The sequence below is a fragment of the Limulus polyphemus genome, unplaced genomic scaffold, assembly GCF_000517525.1.
Source record: "Limulus polyphemus unplaced genomic scaffold, Limulus_polyphemus-2.1.2 Scaffold543, whole genome shotgun sequence".
NCBI lineage: Eukaryota > Metazoa > Arthropoda > Merostomata > Xiphosura > Limulidae > Limulus > Limulus polyphemus.
Window position 1 is genome coordinate 313,895 of NW_013666153.1, and position 18,038 is coordinate 331,932.

An 18,038-nucleotide genomic window follows, 5' to 3' on the forward strand; every position below is an offset into this window, starting at 1 on the left:
GGAGACTATTTCATTTAATAAATGTTTTGTTTTGATATTAAAGTTGTTCGGGTTTTTCATCTAAAAAAAGCGACATTGATGTCTTGACGACCTAATGTTAGGAGAGGTGTATACTTGAAAAGAAAATACTCCATCTTTTATCAAACATATTGATATCAATATAACCATTAAGTATTTAATTGCAAGAAATTCTAGTATTTTCAGTTAGTAAATCTAAACTATAAATATTATAGACATAATTATTAATTTCAGGATTATTTGCACTAATTACTTTATTGAAACACCTATAGTAAATAAATCAGGATTAGAGGTGTTTTCAACTATTATAACCAATAATTGACACCAACAAAAGCTTGTAATGTACAGCAAATTCGTTGAATAATTAGTGTTAAGTATTATTAGGATTATTTGCACTAATTACTTTATTGAAACACTTATAGTAAATAAATCAGGATTGGGATGTTTTCAATTATCATAAATTGTGGTATATCTCGAATAACCAGCAGAACAGAAAAGTTAAACCCGCTAATAACAAGCAAATATTTCCCTACGAATTGTAAAATATAGGTCGAAAAGAAAGAGACAAGATACCGATTCGCACAAATACCAGCATTTATTAATCCTCACAATTATCAATACACTACAAACAATATAAAACTTATAAGGCACATGATCTCGTGTTTTAAAATAAAAGGACAGAACGACTGTGTATTCAATTCATTTTAAAAAGTAAAACTTTTCATTTCATCATATTTCACTGTTTATATAGCGTACTTCAAAGTTTACACATATATTAATTTACAATCTAGTCTCGAAAAGGACTCATTTTTTTTTTAAATAAAAGACTGTATATTTATCCTATGCATCGTACACTAACTTAACTCACAGTATATGTAGTTCTGAAGAAGATTGTTTCGTAGTGCTTTGTATTGCGCCCCAGTGGCACAGCGGTATGTCTGCGGACTTACAACGCTAGAATCCGGGTTTCGATACCCGTGGTAAGCAGAGTACAGATAACCCATTGTGTAGCTATGTGCTTAATTACAAACAAACTTGCTTTGTATTTAAAATATTTAAACTGTAGATATTGTTCCTTGAATCACATAAGCTACAAGTAATACATGTCCAAATGGAAAACAAGCATTAAGTCTGCGTTCATTTTAACATGACCTATAGGGACCCTGTTTTCTTTCTTACGTCTGCTTTTATCCACAAGTTATTAAACTCTGTATTAACATTTGCTGTAACTAAATATACTAACATAACATTTTGTCAAACAGCTTTCTAAAGGCCAATCGAGCATCGTTTTGCATGGCATCAGTCACATTTAAAGCCCATATCATATTTCAGGACAAGTTACTTCACTTTCATTACAATATGTATTGTGTACTTCATGGTTTACACAAGTATTGGTTTAACTTAATGTTTACAGAAAGGACTATTTTTCGTATTAATATAAAGTATTCTAACTCTAGATATGTACTCATTTACATCGCATTACTTACTGTAGTGGAGTACAGTATGACCTAAGTTTTATATATAAACTATTCTACAATTAAATAATCTAGAACACAACTTTTGTGTGTCAGCTCAAAGCATCCAAACTCTAAATGTTGTTTCTTCTGATTCATATAAGCTATCTGCTGTATTGTAGGAACGCCCTGTCATGCTAAAGATATTGATCTTGACATATATAACTATGTTTTTCATTTATATATCTGCTTCGACCCTCTAGTTATTAAGATCTATATGAATATTTTACTACAACTAAATATAGCAGTTATGCTTTTTTAATTTTCTGAACGAATTACTTACTGCAGGACAATTCCACTAACCTATGCGAACGTTTCAATACCGATTTTCTATTATATCAGTTAAGTGAAATAAACAGCAACACTTTTGTTTTGTCATAGCATCCGATAAGACATCTCAAATTTTATGATTTTCTGTAGAATATTCACCCTGAAGTGCAAACACAATCGTCAAATGACGTTAGCTCTGACACATATCACAGTGAGGAATCCGCGGTTCATTCTAGGAATAATGATTCCGCGAAAATTTATAGCTGAGTTTCATATTACTGTCTTTTGTTAGAACAATAATTTCATTTGTCTTGACCCCCAGTGGCACAGCGGTATGTCTCCGGATTTGCGACGTTAGAAATCGGGTTTCAATACCCGTGGTGGGCAGAGCACAGATAGCCCATTGTGTAGCTTTCTGCTTAACTTCAAACAAGCAAACAATCAATTAACCTGTATGGCAAAAGATTTCGGTTCAGTATGTATGAGGAACACAAAATTTTATAAACTGTGTCAATTTAGTGCACTATCCTTTTATCTTTATATCGTATTTAACATAGCGTGTTTATCAATATACAAGAGTTGTCCGAAAAGTTCGTGGTCCAACCTAAATAAAAACATAATTGAAATATGTGATTTTTTCTGACAAATTTTAAATTTGCCCCTTTTTTATGAGTAAACAACACGTAAGGAGTTTATTTTGTGTGTTGCGGATTTTTGAAGGAAAGAAGTGAGCAGAGTTAAACATTATGGAGACGATCGAACTTCGTGACATCATCAAATATTTTATTAAAAAGAAAATGACACCACAAGAAATTCACCAAGACACGGAAGTAACATAAGGAGAGGGCGCTTCGGCATATTCAACAGTGAAAACATGGTGTGCTGAGTTTAAGCGCGGTAAACAATCATGTGAAGATGATTCGATGTTAGGTCAGCCCTTGACATCGAGTACAACAGAAATTTTAAACAATGTTTGTGATTTAGTTATATGTGATAATAGAATTACTATTAGGAAGTTGATAGAGGAAGTAGGATCGGTAAAAGTACTGTAGCAAGCATCTTAAATCATAGTTTGGGCATGTGTAAATTAGTGCCAGATGGGTTTTTCCAAAAATGTCATTTGAGCAGAAATGAATCTGAATCATGGGCGCCCCTTAATTTTCAAAAAGAAAGAAATACTAGATATGTAAAATTCTTCTTCTATGTTATTGGAAAATCATAAGGTGTTTGTATTTCGATTTCATAATTTTTTTTAACTTGACCCTCCTAATTTGTTTCTGCGGGCGCCCTTGATCCGAGTTGTTGAAAGTCAACGCTTACTCCAAATATCTCAATAGATTCGTAACTATGGATTAAACATGGGTTCACCACTTTGACCCAGAGACAAAAAATCAAAGTTTGCAATGGAAACACCCAAGTTCACCCATCTCAGAGAAGTTCAACTTTCAAGTCACAATCCTCTACTGGAAAAGTCACAGCATCAATGTTTTTGAATGCTACGGACATTTTACTAGAGTATTACTTGAAAATGAACCAAACTGTTACAGCGGCTTATTGTGCATGCTTAATCAACAATTTGCGACAAGAAATCAAAGAAAGGAGGAATGCTAAAAAAATGTGATATTCCATCAGGTAATTGCCCCATCTCACAAATCGCGTGTTGCTTTGAAGGTTATCTATTATGCTGGCTTCGAATTACTCAATCACCCACCTTACTAACTGGATTTAGTTCCAAGTGACTTTTTCTCCTTCCTAACCTTAATATCTTTCTGAAAGGTCGAAGATTTCAGAATGATGATGATCTCGCCAATATCGTCCAATCCCGATTTGAGAATCAAGAATGAGTGTGTTTTCTGAAGGACATAAAGGCCTTAGAGCACCGTTAGCGCAAGTGTATAGAATTAGGACGAGATTATGTAAAAAAAATAAATCATAGTTGAACCAGTCTCTTTTCTTTATAGGTTGGTTCACGAGCTTTTCGTACACACCTCGTAAAATATACTTTACAACAAAAATATTTTACGTTCACTAGACATTAAAAATTACTTTTAGCCTAACTAGCTGACCATAGGATTTCGTATATCAATGAACTTTGACTTTAACGTTCCAAACAATGACCTTATATTTCAAACCTGTGTGTTACAATAACACAACATCTGTGATTTGGCAAAATTTGTAAAGGTAAATATTTATGTTCCTTTTCTAATTGCAACATCAAAACCTGCTTAATTGTTACTGTATCAAACTTGTAATAACGTTTTCTTTGTTACACATTTAAATTTCCTCTAAAGTTTAACAGTCTCAAAGAGGATTCCTCGTCATAAAATTTTAAGTTATCGGGTATATTATGCTAAGAAAAATATCTCACCTCCTAACTCTGAAAATAGCAATAGATTGACTTGTCTCATCTGTCTAGGTAAGCTATACAGGCTTGTAATGTACAGCAAATTTGTTAAATAATTAGTGTTAAGTATTATATGCAAGTGTCAAGATAAAAAACAAACCCAGAGTAACTTTAACATCAAAATATTTCTTAAATAAATACTTTTTGGTACACACGATATAACATTATTGAAAAGCCAAGTATGGCTTAGTGCGTAAGCTTGCAGATTGAGGACCCATGCTTGAGATGTGATGCTGCTGAACACATTCCATATTTTCACTTGTGGGAACGTTCTAAAACTAACAATCCAATTAATCAGTTGAAATACCCAGGCACAGCTTTTATGATGGCCGGTGATACTGACTGGCTGCCTGCCTTCCTTTTGGTCAGCCCGGCATGGCCAGGTGGATAAGGCGCTCGACTCACAATCTGAGGGTCGCGGGTTCGAATCCGCATCTCATCAAACATGCTCGCCCTTTCAGCCGTGAGGGCGTTATAATGTGACGGTCAATCCCACTATTCGTTGGTAAAAGAGTAGCCCAAGAGTTGGCGGTGGGTGGTGATGACTAGCTGCCTTCCCTCTAGTCTTACACTACTAAATTAGGGACGGCTAGCGCAGATAGCCCTCGTGTTGCTTTGCGCGAAATTCCAAAAAACAAACCTTTTGGTCATCAGTCAAAATACGAGAGTTATACTCGAATATTAGGGCTCTATTTAAACCACGTACACCCGCAAGGTTGGAAAATTCAAATATCAATGGAAAAAACAAAACAACTTAAAACATATATATTATGTATAGAAGATCTGCGAAACTTTATAGCAAGTAACTCTATATTTTTTTTTTAGTAATGCTTTGTTTCTAAGTGATTTACAGAAAATTCAATCTAAAATTTATAAATTCGTTGATCAAAATGGATGACCTTAAAGGTATGTGTACTTTAGGTAGTCTGTAAAACTGAGGGGGGGAAATTCTCATTGGTTCATAAAGTCTTTGGCTAGCTTCTCGTTCATTAAGTTTTGTTTCCTAAGTTTGTTCAGTGATCAGTTGATGAGTCTTTCTGTAGGGTCATTGGTGATCTTTTTGTATTGGTGTTTGGTAAATTCGAAGATCAAGCAGTTACTAGACAATGTTCCGACCTCAGAAACCCCTCGTATCACCAGACAACGACTACTGAATGACAACTCTCTACCACACAGAACCGACATGAAGGTAGACGCCATCATGGAACTAACGACTATTTACCAATGTTCCGACCTCATAAACCCTTCGTATCACCAGACAACGACTGCTGAATGACAACTCTATACCACATAGAACCGACATGAAGGTAGACGCCATCATGGAACTAACGACTATTTGCCTGCGATCAACTTATTTCCAATACAATGAGGAATTCTACGAAAAAACAGATGGTCCAGCCATGGGATCACCACTCTTTCCAATCTTAGCAGGCATTTGCATGGAAGACTTTGAAGAAAGAGCCCTCTCATCCACACATATAAAAACAAGTTTCTACAGACGTTATGTTGACGACACTTTCGTTATCTGGCCCTACGGTCGTAAAAACCCAACAGCCTTCTTACAACACCTTAATTCCACAGACAGGAATATTCACTTCATCAGGGAAATAGAAGAACAAAATAGTTTAGTTTAGTCTTTTTTGCTCTTCACTTTTTATTCTTACCGTTACTCCCACGTTTACCTTTTTAAATTACATACCTTGTCTGCATTAATTTCCTGCTTTCTCAAGTTAAGCCCATGTTCCTAGACCACGAGCGGGGTGAAGGAGGATTGTCTAATCTTCGAGCACCCTAGATTAGTAATTATTTCTTCGGAAATAATTATTTTTAAATCTAAATAACTGCCAGAAATAATAAATACACACACTGAGTCTACTACGAGATTATATTAACATCGGTACTTATGTCAATACATTAGGAATGACTGCCTTTCCACAAATGGCTGGAGACAGAGAAAGACAGCAGGAGCTAAGACTTGATGGGCCAAAGCACTCAACTCCTAACCCCTAATTTTATCTTTCGTAATGGCTAACTAGTCGAATTTGCGTTTGGATCATGTTACGACGTGGGCTAGATATGCTCACCATGCCCGCCTCCCATAACAGTATAAGACCGGTATTTAGAGCCCATTCAAAAAGATGTCATCAGTAAATATTTTAAGATGAACTTTCTGTTTAGCTAGGAGGTGTCGTGCAACCTGCGACAAGTTTTTGGCACTCTAGAAAACAAGGGGTGCCATCGCTTCTGGGCCTATTTTTCAATGTTGTGGAAAGGATGACTGTTAATAATTAGTATATCTTGAAAGAGTGAACATTTTCCTTCGAAATTACATATTATTGGTGCATATACGATAAAGTATTACCACAGAGCAGTTTCTAGAAGAAAATATCGCTCATGTCCGTTTTCCGTTCAAATCACGACTTGAACAGAGGTTCCAGCTTTCCACTGACAACTTCCAACCAGGCTCTTTTGTTGACCTTGGTATATCTTGTTGAGGGACATTCCTAATAACTTCAAGGAGATCTCTGATATCCTGCCCAAGAAGTCAGATCTCGTCTTCAGTACTTACATGTATAGAGAAGGATGGATCAAAGAAAGAGAAAGACGTGGCTGAAGTGATCGTCAGGGGCCAAATGACTCCAAAACCTGTAAACGGAGGAACTTTATGCTGTGGAAAGTTGCAACCTCTGTGGTTTGAAGGACATATCCTTCCAACAGAAATCCCTAAGGAAGATGTTAGCGGGAAAAGCGACAACCCAAGCTCTTCCGATGAAGACTCCGATCACAGCAACTTAAGAGAGACAGATAATTTGGACTGAAAAACTTTTCTGATATTATGTATAAATGTAGCAGAAATAGGCCTATACCATGCTAATAATTTACAGTATTTTCGTTATTATTATTTGTGATACATTTCAGTCAAGATAATTATTTAATTTACATTTTACGTTATTATTATCTTTATTTATTCTTGTTCAAATGGTAGCTTCTTTTTATTAAAATGTGCATTTTTTTGTTTATTAAGAAATGACATATATGATCATACCTCACGATACAGCTACCAAAATATGTAAATACTCGTGTACCTAATTTAAATTTATAATATTCATTATAATCACATTTTAATTTTCGCTAACTAAAAATAATGTTATATGTTCATTAGTTAAAGTCGTCATTTTAACGCAAAACAGTCATGAGCGATATTTTAGTACGTACTTCTAGCTGTTCTGTGGTGATATTGTATTGTTAATGGACCAATAATACACTATTTTAAGAAATAAAACGTTCCTTCTGTCAAGTAAAATTAATCATTCACAGTAACCGTTTCCACAACACTGAAAAATAGGCCCAGAAGCTATGGCACTTCTTGTTTTCTAGAGCACCGAAAAAAAAACGTTTTTAGATATTTACTGTTAAAGTACTTTTTATTGTTGAATGGACTCTTTAAAGAAAAAGAAATGTCGGTCTTACACTGTTATGGGATTGGGGGGGGGGGGTACGGTGACCATATCTGGCCTATGGACTCTGTCTGATAGATCGAATATCCTCAACACCATTCGGGTACTATCACCACAAGCATGTGTGTTAACAGATAATGAGAAGAACTAGCAACGGACATCTTCATTTTCTTTTTTGTTAGTCTTATAATACATCTCGGTTTTGGTTTTTATATATGTAATATGGATATATATAAAGCGGTTGAGACATTATATTAAAACGGTTTTGGGGGCCCATCAAGTCATTACAGTCCACTGCCACTTCCAGTCATGCTCTACCCGATTACCATGCACTTTGTTTTACATCGCAATAGACTTCGCCGTTAGAATTTGTCCAAAGCACGCCCCTGCTCATGGACTTTCCATCAGCTAGTGTATAAGGTTGGCGATTTCCCAGTACCTGTTTCAACAGCCTGATTACACATCGATGGGTGCTGCATCTGGCGACTTGACTAGTATGCCTTCATATAGAAAACCATGAATACCAGTTTTATCCTTCAGCTGCTTGAGGCATGCGACAGTTGAAATAATATATTGTAGAAGCAGCTTGTGTACACGAGACTGGTTCACTTTTGAAGATGAAGGTCCACCTTGCTTATGTGGTATGCTGTTGATTGGACACATAGACGGCTTTTGCCACAAACCTATATGCTCAGGGATTCCCACCTACTAAAAGACCCACACACTTTGCTTTCCACGGCTAGAGTACGACTTTTTGCAGACATCTCAATGGATAATCCAAGTTGATCCATATTCATTGTTTCTCAATGCTAATAAGTGCAAACAAACATGCTCGTTTTTTCAAAGAGGGAAGGCTGTCAAGTGGGTTGCATCCTTGACATAAGAAACAGCTTTAGAAACGATGGCAGATCTTGCTCTGCCATCGGCTCAACGGTCCGCAAGGACTATGAGAAATGAAAAAAAAAAAAATAAAAAAGTACAAGGGATATCCTTATCTTTGAAGATTATAAATCCATGATCTTAACATATCTTTATGATTTAAGTATAAAAACATCTTGCATAAAAAAGGGTTCTTACATACCCTTCCCAAAAGCAATCAATTTTGGGTGGTGTCACACTACATAAAAAAACAACAACGTCAAAATAAAGTTTCACAAATTACTTTATATCGCTGTGAATTACTGCTTTGCATATTCAAAATCATTTTAATGTAATGTATTCAGATGAAATTGACTTAGGCAGCCTTGTACGATTCACTTTAATGCCACAAACTGAAGGGTTAATTGAATAAAAGCTTTCACAGCATAACAGCTGCTCTACATAGCTGTTAAAGACTATTGAAAATACAGTAATACAATACTTAGTAGTTAATACTATTAACAAGCTGTTACTAACATGAAGAAACACCAAATATATAGCTGTTGCAATGCTTACACAAGTTGAAAAAGCTCAATTGGGTATTATTTTAAAAAAATCGCTGTCCGATTTGGTTATATAAGGTTTTGTAATGTGTGTTTAATATTTTTAACGTTATTATTACATACAGTTTGTAAATGAAACCTGTACAATTTGTGGAGCACTCCATTATCGGCATGATTGTTGTTTCTGTGGCTGAGGAACAACATATACACTGGAACACTTGGACACGTTGCTTTTGTCTTACTTTTATGCTGCATATAAATATTTTACATATACCAACACTGTTGGAATGTTGAAGTGTACATTGTTTTAAACATGCAACAGTGCTGTGTTATAGAACTGCTCTCCCATGCTGGTAAGTTTGCCATTTGATTCTAACTCCACTAACTAGTTGCAATATCTGGTTGGGGTGGGGGACAAAACCAATGTGCAAATTAAATAACAGAAGGCTTTGATCAGCCCGATATTAAAGTTTGAACAGATGTCCAAATGTATTATTATAATATAAGCTGACACTGACTAAGCTAGGTATATCAGGATAGGAAACATTATTCACTGAATTAGCTTAAGAACGTTCAGAAGTCTGTTCACTGACCCCACAGTACACAAAAACTAACAAAGTGCAATGGGCAGCTTTAGGGACTGGCAAAGCAACCTCAGCCATTCAGAGTAACCTATTACTCTCACAATGAGTTGGGCTAAACCACAAAGGCTAGGGAACCTAAATGTCCATTCCATTCAGATAATTAAGCCACCAGGTGGAGCATCATGAAATACATGCCAAAACATTCGCTGTCATTCAACTAAACTGGCCTCAAAATAGAGGAGTTAGTTTTACAAAGCAGCAACTAGGAATATTAAGTACCAGACCTCTACCAATCAACATAAATGAAATGACAGGCATCCTTTTCAACAGAATATAACCAACTTACACAGTAGTCAACTTAAAACTATTTCAGCAGGGAGGTGAAGGTCCACAGGATGGTAGTTCAGTACATGTGAATCATAAGGAGCATACTCACAGATGCTCAATTAAAATACCATTGAAGAGAAGGTAACAAAACTGATTGTGTCACATCAGCATAATACTTATTAAAGTATAAGTTATGATACTATTCCCAACTGTAGCAGTGTAGTGATTGCATTCAACAAAAGGCAGCTACTCAAAAGCAACATTTGCCAACTTATCTCCCCAACCAATGAAGTTCAACTGTCACTCTTATAATGGACCACTGACCCAAAAAGGTAGAACACATTTTTGTGGCAACAGGATGCAATCCATAAATCCTTTGGAGTCAGTCTAGGCACATTAACCATTAAGTCAAGACCGGTCTTTATTCAGTTTTTCACATATCTAAAGAGGAGTATATTTCCTAACAAAGTTCAGCCCTTTTTGTATGAAAATACTTGGGCAAAGAAAAAATATTATTAAAAAAAATTAACATATATATATTTTATTACAACAAGAAAATGAGTGATGACCAAAAATATGTACATAAAATTTGTTAACAAAATACAAGAAATACTGCACCTTTCAAAACATTTCTTTATGGATACCACAGAAGATTTTATATATATACATTTTTTTTTTAATTTACAGGAATATGCTTTTAGATACAAATGAAACTGGGTGGCCTACTATATCCACAAAGCCATCTTGAACACTTACTTTGTACCAAATTGAGGTATCTGTACACTTAAAACAAAGATTGCAAAATGAAATCTAAAGAGTTAATAAAATTTGTTATACGCAGGAAAATTAGGTAACTTGTAAGTTTTTAAGGTATACGATCTTAAAATCAAAGGCTAAAACCTAATTAGATTACTTTCTACCTGCAGGATGAATGAAACTTGTACTCTTTTACATTAAGTTTTCAAATCACTTAGGATTATATGTCCCCATTTTCAAGTAACACTGGATTTTTAACTGATGTTATACTACTAAGTCAATGAACAGGTTTTTTTACACATGCAACATTAAATCACTAACTAATCTCTTTTTTTTTATTGTTTCATTATAAAAACACCAAACACTAAACAATTTGTTATACCACGATGAAACTGTTAAAGAAGTATTTACAAAAGTTTATTTACATCATAATACATTGAATACAATCTAAACCTAGGTACAAAACCTGATGGAATTTCCAGGTGGTGACATACCAATTAATAGATCAACAAGGGACAAATCTTTTTTTTCGTGCTTGCTTTTTTTTCAAAGGGAACAATTCAGTGTAATTGCTTTTGCATTACATCAAGTGAGACTCCACATCATTAAATAATTGTTTTTCTGCTTAAAATAAGATAATGTACCTTTACAGAACAATACAGCCTCTTTTTACCTTCTAATAAAATATTATATATATATATATAGAGAGAGAGAGAGAGGCATAACTACTTTTTACTATCATTTTCATCAAATCTATCAGCCTTTGTTCACCATATGTTAATGTAAGCCTGTGGTTATATGTTCCACTCAACATCCATTATTGTAAGGTATTTGACATTTTTTTAACCAACAGATTTGTTAGTTTCCATTGGAAAAAAATTATTTTAAACTTTTTTTCTAAAAGTCTGGCACCATAAGTATATTAAGACAGTGTAAAAATTTTTAAGCTATAAAATTAATACTCATATACTTGTCTCCTCCACTTTCTTGCCCAATTTTTAAAAGTGAATGTTATTTGGTTTTAAAAAAATGTTTCAACCAAAAAGTTCATACGAGATGTATAATTATTATCCTACCAAAACTATCTTATTGACATTTACATTTAATGTTTGTGTTTTTAATGTTCAGCAACCTTATTACAATAGTTTTCAATTCATATCAACTTGGGATACCTGAAAGTTGACTAAAAAACTAATAACAAGTATAAGCAAAAAGATTATCATGTTTTATTAAAGTGAGATTTTTATCTGTTGTAATTTATACAAAAAATCATGTTGCATACAGTTTTTCAGACAAAAAAACAACAAACACTGAGCTAATAAATCAAAATGTATTGATAGCTGAAACAATTTTATCTTATGCAATATCTTCAGAAATATGTTACAAGTTCCCTGGAATTCTGACAACTAAATGATAGGAGCTAAAACCATACACAACATCAACAGCTGCTACAAATATGAAGTGAATTTTAAATAAATGGCAGTAATGTTTCAAAAAATACCAGTCTACAGTACTTCAACTAATTAGTCATGTTTAAAAGTTAGGGAATCACTGTCTATCTTTGCAACTATTCTCAATCTTAAAACCAACTTTCAAATGTTTCTTTTTTCAGAACAGCAGAGTTTCAGATCTATGATGTTGTAATCAATAATTTGACTCTTCTAACATAGCATAATATTAGAACACATATTGTTCTTGAAACAATGAATGTAATGATTTATCAGCTCTATTACTCTTCATAACAGTCTACCCCGACATTCTGAGGATCCACAGTAACAGTACATTACTTTACCAGGTACACTGCCTACATCATAATTGTAGTCCCATGTCAGTTCAGTGCCTGCACGAATGTACCTGAAATATTTTAAAGCTAATGTAATAACATCATAATAAAGAATATTGAGCAAAACACAAAATTAAAAGTGTCTTCAAACCATAACTAAAAATGTATATATTTCTACACTTTAAGCATTGTAAATGCAAATAATGTGAATCTACATTGAAACAACAGACTCTTACTTTACTAACTTAATATGTTATTTTATGTCAAAAAGGAAATATTATTTCTGTACAATGCAATTTAATATCATATATATATATAATGCATTACCGTTATCAGTCCAAGTTGTCAACTTATTATCATAACGGATAATGTCTGTGGCATTAGCAACCAAATGCATTGGGGATATCCCATCTATCAGTTTCATATATATACAAGTACTAACCACACATTAATCTTTTAATTACTATCAATAGTTCACAACCATCTTGCAATTAAAAGATTTACAACAAACATTCTTATAAGAAAGAAATGTTTCAATATTACCCGTTAAGATTACATCCATATTTCCTAAAAACCTGGATTTCAAACCAAGATTCTTAACTTTTGTTCAAATATATGTATATGCACAAAAGGCAAGATGAAATATAATGTTTTCAAACTGGCCATGAGATAAATATAAATTATTCTCATTCCTTCACAAGAAACAAAGTGCTAGTATTGAATAATTTCATTCAACTTTAATGAATGTGGATTCTTAAAGTCCTAAAAATATAACAGGTTTGTCTGATCATAACAATTATATTGTTAGACATTCCATGCATGTCGTAAGAAACCTTTTACAATTACTAAAATTTGCAGTATGAAAAACTGATCCACAACCCAAATGGTTCTTAATATTGTCAGGTCCTTTGTTTTTCACTCTCACTGATAATTATAAATTGGATACTGCAATTAATATAAAAGGCACAAAGCTATGGGAAAGAGCCTCTCTCACATCACAGTTTTTGTAAAGACAATCATGTCCAGACACTTATAAAAAAAATTATCTAGTATCAATATATTCAAGTTCATTCTAAACTCGAATCACATCTGAATAATTGCACTGTAGTTTCAGTATTATTATACTTTTCTCACAATTAATAACCATATTCCAAAATAGTGTTTTCTTACAACAAAGATAACTTTTCAGTAAAGACTGAAATTAGCAATATAAGTTCATTAGTTACATCCAAGAAAAATGATTTCAAAATGTCATAATCAACTTTGACTACATTTTAGAACAAAGTATTATAGAAATTTTCCCTGATGCAAATTCTATTGCTGTTTGAAAATATCTAAAACCTACTGATGACATTTCCTTTATTAAATCTATCATATTCTGGATTAGTGCATCCTGCCATAAGACAAACTGCACATTGAATTATAGATTATAGAAAATAAACTTGTAGTTATTCTTTCAAAAAAAAAAACTGTTTAAATTTATACATAAAAAAAAAAACATTTTGGGTTGATTTCAGAATTCCACAAACAAAATAGTGTTTGTGAATCTCATGAATTCTTTCTGACCATGATACAGCACTCATAGCACCCAAGGAGAAAAGTGATAGTAGCTTTGAACAAAATAATTTTGATTTGACCTTTTAACTTAATACATCTAATTTTCCAATTTTAACCAATCATTTTTTTCTCAAGCTTGATTATCATGATGCACTATAATTGCCTATATCTCAGCTTCAAAAAATCACATACTAGTAATCTAAGCATTTAGTGACAGTTTTTCTTCTGTTCTTTTCAACAGTATAACCCATTATTACATCCAGTTCTATACAAATTCATAAAATCTGAACAAAATGATAAAAACCTAACTTAGTGACATGTTACTAGAAGAAAAAAACGTTTGTGAACAGTTTATGCCACAATTACAACACCAATTTTCTTAAAGCTTGCTTTATCATTTTATATTTCATTTGAATTATGATGTTGCAGTGTGATATTTTTCATAGAAGAAGATAAACTTAGTGAAACTATTTTGCACTTGACGATATCAAGTTTCATTTTGTGACAAGGTAATTGTGTTAGGCCATCTTTACATTAGGCCTTATCAACTAAAGTAATTGCTTGAATGGGCAAAGAAAATTGTTGGAAGGACATTAACAAAATTAATAAATATAAAAGCTTGTTTATGTATATTATGAAGTCTTCTGATTAACAATTTTTAAAAATATGCTTACATATAACATTTTCCTGTACTCCAGTGATAATTAAACACAGTCAAACTGCATGTGGTGTTTTTTAAATATCAAAACAAAGATAAGGTTTACAGCCTTATATAGTAAAATATTTACAGGGAAGATTTAGTTTTATAAAATAAAAACCATAAAGGGAAGTTTGAAAATTTAGGAAGACAAAAATCGGTAATTTGAAACTACAACAAAGGTAGACATCTTGACTTGTTTCTTAGAAGAGAAAAAAACCACATATAAAAATAATTTATCTGCATAGGTTACATAAATTGTAGAAAGTCCTTCTGAAGTTCCAAAGTATTTTATCATGTTTTCTTTTTTTTTTTTGTCAATGCAATAAAAAAAATTATACAACAGATGTGTTGAACCTGAGCAATACAGCAAAACCTTTACTTACTTAAAAAAAAAAATCCTAACAAAAGCAAAGCATAATGAATTAACTTCCAAACCACCCATTACATTTTCACAGGATTGCTATTTACGTACAACTAAGTACTTTGAAAGAAAAGTAAGAATGTAACAAACATAATTTTTGGCACCTTTCTACAGTTGTTGTTACCAGAAACAAGTGATTGATTGCAATGTTTCCCTGTGAGGTAGAATTTCATTATTACATAACACAGAATACACATCCACCACATTTGAATGTAATCCACTCCAAAGGACAATCACCATGTTATAATAAAAAAGAAGAAAAATTGTCTTAGTAAAGATGACCCATATTCTACCAAAATTTATATGTATTCCCTAGCCCTAATATTCTCATCAACACTACAAATTCCCTTAACAATCTTAAACACCCTCTTAATTCTTCATTTTTCAAGAGGAAATAATTACATAGTTCTTACTCTATCCTCACATGACAACCTTTAAATCCTAGGTATCATTGTAAGTAGTCTCCTCTGAATCCTTTCCTACAATTCAATGCCCTTCCTGAGATAAGGAGCCCAAGACTAAACGCAATACTTGAAAGAAGGCCTGACCTACAAAATGAATTATAACCTCTTTTGACTTATGTTCAATATTTGTAAAGATACATCCTAAAATCTATTTTGCCCTACTACTTGCAAGCAACAGCACAAAGCATGGATGGCTTAAGAGACTGGTCAACCAAAATAACAAGATCCTTTTCTTCTATTACATTCTTAATATTATTCCTGTAAAAATTATATTTATAATTTAATACAGGATCTTTCCCTAAACTAGAAGCATCTCAGTGGTGAAGTTTATATAGGATAAAACAATTACAGTTTACATTGACCAAACTGGACAAAACTGACCAAGTTATGAATGGCCACATAACATATACCTCATAGTTAATGACAGTACTTCTCGTTGCATAAATGTTGGGTCCACTACTCTCTTCATCTATCATTCCCTCTGTTTTTCAGACCAGAGCCTAATACACCTTCAGCAGGTAGCTCCAAGCCTCACTGACCTTGACTATAACTTTGATACTCTCTGATATCTCATTATCAATCACCATTATTCCCTTGATTATCCACATGTGCAAGGTTCTAAGATGTTCGACTTGCAACCTCTGTGGATGTGACCACAAAGGGTTTTTTGGCAGCCCTTGAGGCAAATCCATCTATCAAGCCCTAAGATGTGGCAGCACTCAAAAGTAGGTTTGGTGCTGACAAATTCAGTAGTGATAATAGTAGCCTTCTGCCACATCAGATCAAGAACAAGGTCTCCAACATCAAACAAACAAACCAAGAAAGGTTGCATAATTTGACTTCAGAATCAGAAAACGTAATAAATTAGTGTGTGTGATCATTGCTGGAAAAGTGGTAAGGCAATTTCCAATATCCTGTGTCTCTTTGACTGCTAACTCCCAAATGAAATAAGTTACCATGATATGCATTGCATATTTGGATACAGCAGTATATACAACACCTCCAAGAAATAATTACCAGAATTTCTTGTTCCTTGGCCTTCTACCCAAAAACACTACTTTGTCCTTTGTTGAGAGAGAGAGAGATCCTGTGTTAAATTATGATAACCCACATACATTTATTATGATATATATTTAAAATCATTTCAAAATAATGACTACATGTTTCAATGTGTCACACGTCATCTTCATGTGTGAAGTTGCAAGATATATATTTCACATTTTATATTTTCTTAAATATCACGTGACCTGTTTGTAATTTTGCATTTGTACACAAATATCAGAACAGGTCTCCCACATTATTAAACAGATATTCACTGGACCTCATTCTCTGTTTAATAATTTATAATTCTTTTTAAATTTCATTATTTACAGAGATTCTCGAGTATTAGTTCTGTAATACCTTTGGGTTGAGCTAATACAATTGTTTTTTCCATAATATGTTATGTTGGGTTTTACTTTCATGTTCTGCTATAGCCGATTTTCTGTTTTTTTCTTTCATTTTTTATCCATCTCTTATGTTTGGCTATATTATATTTTAAATTAGGTTTTGTTTGTCCAAAATAGATAGTTCCACATTCAATTTCATAAATTCCAAATTTATCCATTAATTGTACATCTTTACTATTGCCTAAAATTTGTTTTAATATAGAGTAAAACATTTGTTGTTTTTAAAAAATTGTAAATAAACCAGTAGTTAGACCTGAAATATATGGTAACACTAAACATTCCTTTTTAGTTTTATCATAACTTGGTTTCAGTGTGATACCTTGATCTATTATTGTCACATTAGTGAATTTATTAACTGCTCTATCTACAATACTTGGGTTAAATCCTCTGTCAACTGCTATATATTTTATCAGTAACAACTCATTTTTTAAATAATCTTATTTTGTACATATCCTCAAAATTTTGTGAATATAAGTGTAAAATTCAGACACTTTTTGTGTTTCTGTATGACACGATTCCTGGTGTGGTGGCATAAGAACAGAAAAAGGTTTCGTATAAATACATGTTTCTAAAAATCCCTGTTTATTCTTTTTACCAATAAAGCCTCTCCCTTCTGAGTCCGATAACCTTTCAGCAATAGTAATTGATGAACAGTTAATTGTCAAGTTGCCAATGGGAATAAAAGTAAACAGTTAAAAAACAAAACATCAGAGATTTTAAATTTGTATTCGTTAGCAAAAAGTGCAAAAAAAAAAAAGATTCCACATCTATGTATTTGAGATTTACCATCAAACTACTATCTTTAACCCTATCATCATGGGTATCCTTTACTACTCATGACACAAGGTTTTAGTGTCTTACATTAAAAAATTTATTAAACTACTTTTTGTTTATGTTATACCAATTAGAATAG

At 33.0% G+C, this 18,038-nt stretch overlaps 1 protein-coding gene across 2 annotated transcripts in view; it reads right to left on the reverse strand.

Annotated features, from left to right (window-relative positions):
* Positions 1 to 10,638: 10,638 nt before the first annotated feature.
* Positions 10,639 to 18,038, reverse strand: part of LOC106458997 (histone-lysine N-methyltransferase SETDB1-like) — a 176,024-nt gene continuing 168,624 nt past the window's right edge. For both annotated transcript variants that reach the window (XM_013918562.2, XM_022385368.1), the window contains one exon: positions 10,639 to 12,606. In XM_013918562.2, coding sequence (XP_013774016.2) covers positions 12,489 to 12,606 — 118 coding nt within the window. In that variant the 3' untranslated portion in view covers positions 10,639 to 12,488. The remainder of the gene's footprint in view (positions 12,607 to 18,038) is intronic.